Here is a 4,616-nt window from a genome sequence, read left to right as displayed (position 1 = left end):
CAGAGTAAGCAATTCCAGACAGTTCTCGCCAAAACATATGCTCAGTGTATTCTGTCCCACAGCTACCAACAATTCAGTAAGTTATTCTAATGCCTGCTGCACTTGTTATTGTTAGAAGCTGACACAAAGTGAAATGAAAGACTGACTTTTTAAAGGTTGTCCCTAACTGCAAGCAAGTCATTACCATGGGCTTCCACCACGACAACATGTCCAATCAATCTAGTTTGGGTACACACGTGACTTGCAGTTCCAAGTGTGTTTGTAAACCATTTCCTTAGTGTCTTTGAACTGTTACTGAGAAACAGGGCAGTGAAGAAACATGAATAAACAAACCAATAACTAGAACAATCTCATCCAGTAAGTGACAAGGAAAACCTTGTAAGCACTTCACTGACTTCATTTTATCTGAAAAATTGAGACAATCGTAATTAGGACATGTGAAGCACATCCACTTGGGAACCTGCTCATCCATGAACAGGAGAGACGCTCACAATAGGCAGCTGATTCCAGGAGTCATCATTCATCAAGACTGGGACATTAGAGCCTTACTCACAAAGCAGGACAGTGCTCAAAATCTTCTTTTCTTGCCCAAGCTGTATCGTCAGGTCTACTGCTTAGACTACCTTAACATAGGAGTTATTTTTCAGAGATTAAGCTAGTAGTCAAGAGTCCTGCAAGTAAAAACTGAAAAAACATGGATAACCTATCAATAAAGGAAGAAAAAGTCCTATCACACTTTTTAATCAAATCTTACTTATGTTAAACAGAGCTGGATGTGGTGCTGATCTTGTCTGCAGTCACATCTAATGGCTGAGATTTATATCACACAAACTAATCACAGCATGAGTGCATCTTTTCTGAAAACCAGCAGAAGGGTTGAAATAGAAACATAAGAATAATATACAGATTTACTGATAGCATAATTGGGATACATCTTCCTCAGTATAGTGCACAAAAGAGCTAAAGAAAAATAAAAAATATTATTAAAACCAGCAATAAAGCTAAGCAACAACAACAACAGTGAACGCTTAAATTGAAAACCAAGACATTTCCTGATGGATTTAAAAACTAGGCTGAAAAGATATCCAGTAATGGGCAAATCTGCATTATCAGTGGCACAATATCCATGAGTTGTAAGGACTTCTGGGAGTCTAAATATTACAATTACAATTCTCATAAAAATAGAATGTACCTTCTATTATCTGTGTAGTAACACAAAAAAACACAACTTCTGGTTAAAAAAAAAGCTATCATTATTTCTGCCTCAGTAGAATTAATAACTGGCTGTAATTAAATTAATTACGGTCTCTTCCTTTCTTGATGCATAAATTCAGTTTCCATTGTTGTGAATGAGGTCACACATTTTGGTGAGTGAAGAACAAGCTTGTAAGCGGTGATACTTACATAACTCCCATTTTGTGAGGGGAAAAAAACCTAATAGATCAAGAAATTTATGCAAGGAAAAAGGATTTTTTACTAGGTGTAGACATTTCTGTAGAAAAAGATGGAAAAATAACTACAGAAAACTATTCCCAAATGCTAATTGGATGACATGCATACTGAGTATTCCTTGTTGATGACTAACCATGCTGAGACCTGGGGCATTGTCTGTCACCATTCATCAAAATATCTGCCTCTCAGGCACAATTGCAGTCAACACATTTATTTTATCTTCACACTCACTTTGCTTCCTTAATACAATGTGATTGTAATTCTTCCATATACAAAAACAGAAACAACAAATCCATGAAAAAAACTCTAAGAGGGAAAGCTGGAATTTAAATCACGGACTTCCACCTTTCATCTCTAGCTGTTGTTTTGAGTATACAAAAGATGGTTCTTTTAAAAATGTCTGTACTATATTAAAAGTTCAAAATTTACAAAAAAATCACAGGATTATCCCTCTACTCACCCATAAGACTTGTGAGAGCAATTGAGGGAGCTGCAATTGTTCAGTTTGAAGAAGAGGAGGCTCAGGGGAGACTTCATTGCTCTCTACAACTGCTTGAAAGGAGGTAGTGGTGAAGTGGCTGTCAGCCTCTTCTCCCAGGCAACAGTGATAGGATGAGAAGTAATGGCCTTAAGTTGCACTAGAGGAGGTTCAGGTTGGATATTAGGAAAAAATTCTTCTCAGAAAGAGTGTTGAGGCATTGGCACAGGCTGCCCAGGGAGGTGATGGAGTCACTGTCCTTGGAGGCATTCAAGGCACGTGTGGATGTGGCACTGAGGGACATGGCCTAGAGCAGTCACAGGCATGGGTTGATGGTTGAACAGATGATCCTGGCAGTCTTTCCAGCCTTGATGATCCGATTGTCTGATTCTTGTTTATCAGACAGAATACTTCCTCCAAAATTTTTAATAACCTTCATTAAGAATATGGAAAGCTATCCCAGTGCCACACTGCCTTTCTGAACTCATTTCTTTCTACACAGTGTTTGCTTCTACCTCCCTACCATGTTGGAAAGGTATTTTTAGAAGCAAAAAGTTGTGCCCCCACAAGACAAAACGCTTACTTCATTAAGGCCAATTTGAAGCACTGGGAAAGGATTCCCAGGTGCACACCTCTGGGCCCTCTCCTCCCACCCCGCTCCTTGGGTCCCTAAAGATTTCTCCCATTCCCTCCACGCCTCTCTGTGCTCCTTGCTCAGGGGTTGGGGGCTGCTAGCCGCAACGCTTCTGTTTGCCCACTTCAGTGCCCTGTTGTTGGGTAAAGCTTCCCTCCCTGCACTCAACCTGTAGGAACAGTGGTTTCCAGCAGGGGAGGTAAGAGCTTTATTAGTTTGTTTCAAATTAAAGATCCAGCTCGCAGTAGTACGAATTTCTCTCAGGACTATAAGCGGAGAATAAGAAGAGAGAGCTTTATTTCCTTGAGATGCAAGAAGGGAAGAGTGTGCCCAACATGCACCAGCTGGGAAAGTCTTAATAGCACCCTGGGGCAGCTGCCTGGCAGGGCTCAGAGAGCAGGGAAATTGAATCTCCTGCACCAGCTCTTTTAAAACTGTATGTATGTGCCTTTATATTTTCACATTGTGTCCATCTCCTCGGTACCTAAGCAGAATCTCATTTTGCATAAATCAGAGGTTATCAGATCACCTCATCAGTCCCTTTATTTCTGGATAGCCCAGTTCATCTCATGATCAGTTAAATATTGTAGCAACTTACATACTATTTTGACTTTCCTTGTCAACTACGCGAAGACCTGATACATCACTTCTGTATTTGCACTGTCCCAGGTAATAGAGATCTTAAAATTGGTCAGATGAACTAGAGACTTTATTTAATTTTGATTTGTTAATCCTTCTCATCATAAAGCATATTAACCTTTATATTCACCAAGTGGAAAATGTAAGAAAAATATTTAAAAATAAATCTTTAAAATATAGTTACTGCTGTCACAATCAGACACAGAAGCAAAGAATACATGCTCTGGTTAAGCCAGGAGATAGATAGCCTCAGCTAAGTTATTGTCTTCTATTTAGTAAGCTTCAAAATCCTTGACTGAGGAAGACATAAAGGACTGGATAAACCCACCCTAAATTTACTGATGTCATTATGACTTGGTTTCAAGACCAAGACTTTGAAACGGTGGTCAAAAAGCTGTGCCAGTTATAGAATTCTCTTTGAAAGAAGACCCAAGTTTGCTAACTCACAAGATGGTTTCCAAAAGGTGCTCAGGCCAATTTGAAGAGCCAGATCTTGCCAGAAGCCTTCATCAGTACTGCAGAAAGTAATTATGTGTAATTTAATATTAAATTAAAATGTAAAGCTGAATCCAGACATGTATTAATTTGATGATATAGGAAGAATATAAATATATGTACATTATTATACAAATGTGTTGCTATAGATGTATTATAACCATGTGACATTCATTCAAAGAATGGAGAGGACCCGTACCAACCCAGCTGAAAGTGCAGGAGATAGTTTCTCTTCTGTGAGTGAATTCTGCTTGGGAACAGTGAAATGCCAGGGGAATTGCCATGGCTGTTAGGTCTTGAGATGCTATCAGAGCAAGTGTTTGTGAGCCCTATGCCAGGAATGTTCTTCTGAAGTCAGAATGTAATTTGACAGCCTACTTACCATTCAGGATTTGTTTCTTTGCTCATAATTTCAAATGAAAGTTTGTTTTAGCAGTCAGTGGAGAATTTTTCTTCATGAACTAATTATTTTTTCAAGCAAGAGAAAAAAAAACTTTATACATTTTGAATCAATTGAATTACAGTCTTTCTTATGTTAAAGACAGCCCTAATTTGTTCATGCAGCCCACTTTAAGTCTTTGCAGTGAAACAGAATGTATTTATTTTATCAGAAAATATTTCTACTGAAATTGTTGAGTTACAAGAAAGAAATTTTAATACTTTATTAGCTTGTGTGTCACTTCTTACTTCTTTAGGCTGTCATATACTGTTGACAATGATGGAGTGATTCAAGGGTATTGGTTTGGGGACAACTTCACAAGGGACTGAGTCATCAGAGATAGTGTGCTCTGTAGCCAGAATATGCCTTGCATCTCAAATGTGAAGATATCAGTGCCACTTTTTTCACTTCTTTATTAACAGTAAATTCTTTTCACTCAGTTTTCATTGGAGCATGTAACCTTGCAGACCTTTTTTTTT

The 4,616-nt window shown here is 38.4% G+C and overlaps 1 protein-coding gene across 1 annotated transcript in view; it reads left to right on the top strand.

The window, feature by feature from the left end:
- Positions 1 to 2,454: 2,454 nt before the first annotated feature.
- LOC104917618 (serine-protein kinase ATM-like) overlaps positions 2,455 to 4,616 on the top strand; it is a 4,172-nt gene continuing 2,010 nt past the window's right edge. The window contains exon 1 of the mRNA XM_019612089.1: positions 2,455 to 2,465. Coding sequence (XP_019467634.1) covers positions 2,455 to 2,465 — 11 coding nt within the window. The remainder of the gene's footprint in view (positions 2,466 to 4,616) is intronic.

The sequence above is a fragment of the Meleagris gallopavo genome, chromosome 1, assembly GCF_000146605.3.
Source record: "Meleagris gallopavo isolate NT-WF06-2002-E0010 breed Aviagen turkey brand Nicholas breeding stock chromosome 1, Turkey_5.1, whole genome shotgun sequence".
In the NCBI taxonomy this organism is placed as follows: domain Eukaryota; kingdom Metazoa; phylum Chordata; class Aves; order Galliformes; family Phasianidae; genus Meleagris; species Meleagris gallopavo.
This window is presented reverse-complemented; position numbering and strand designations above follow the sequence as displayed.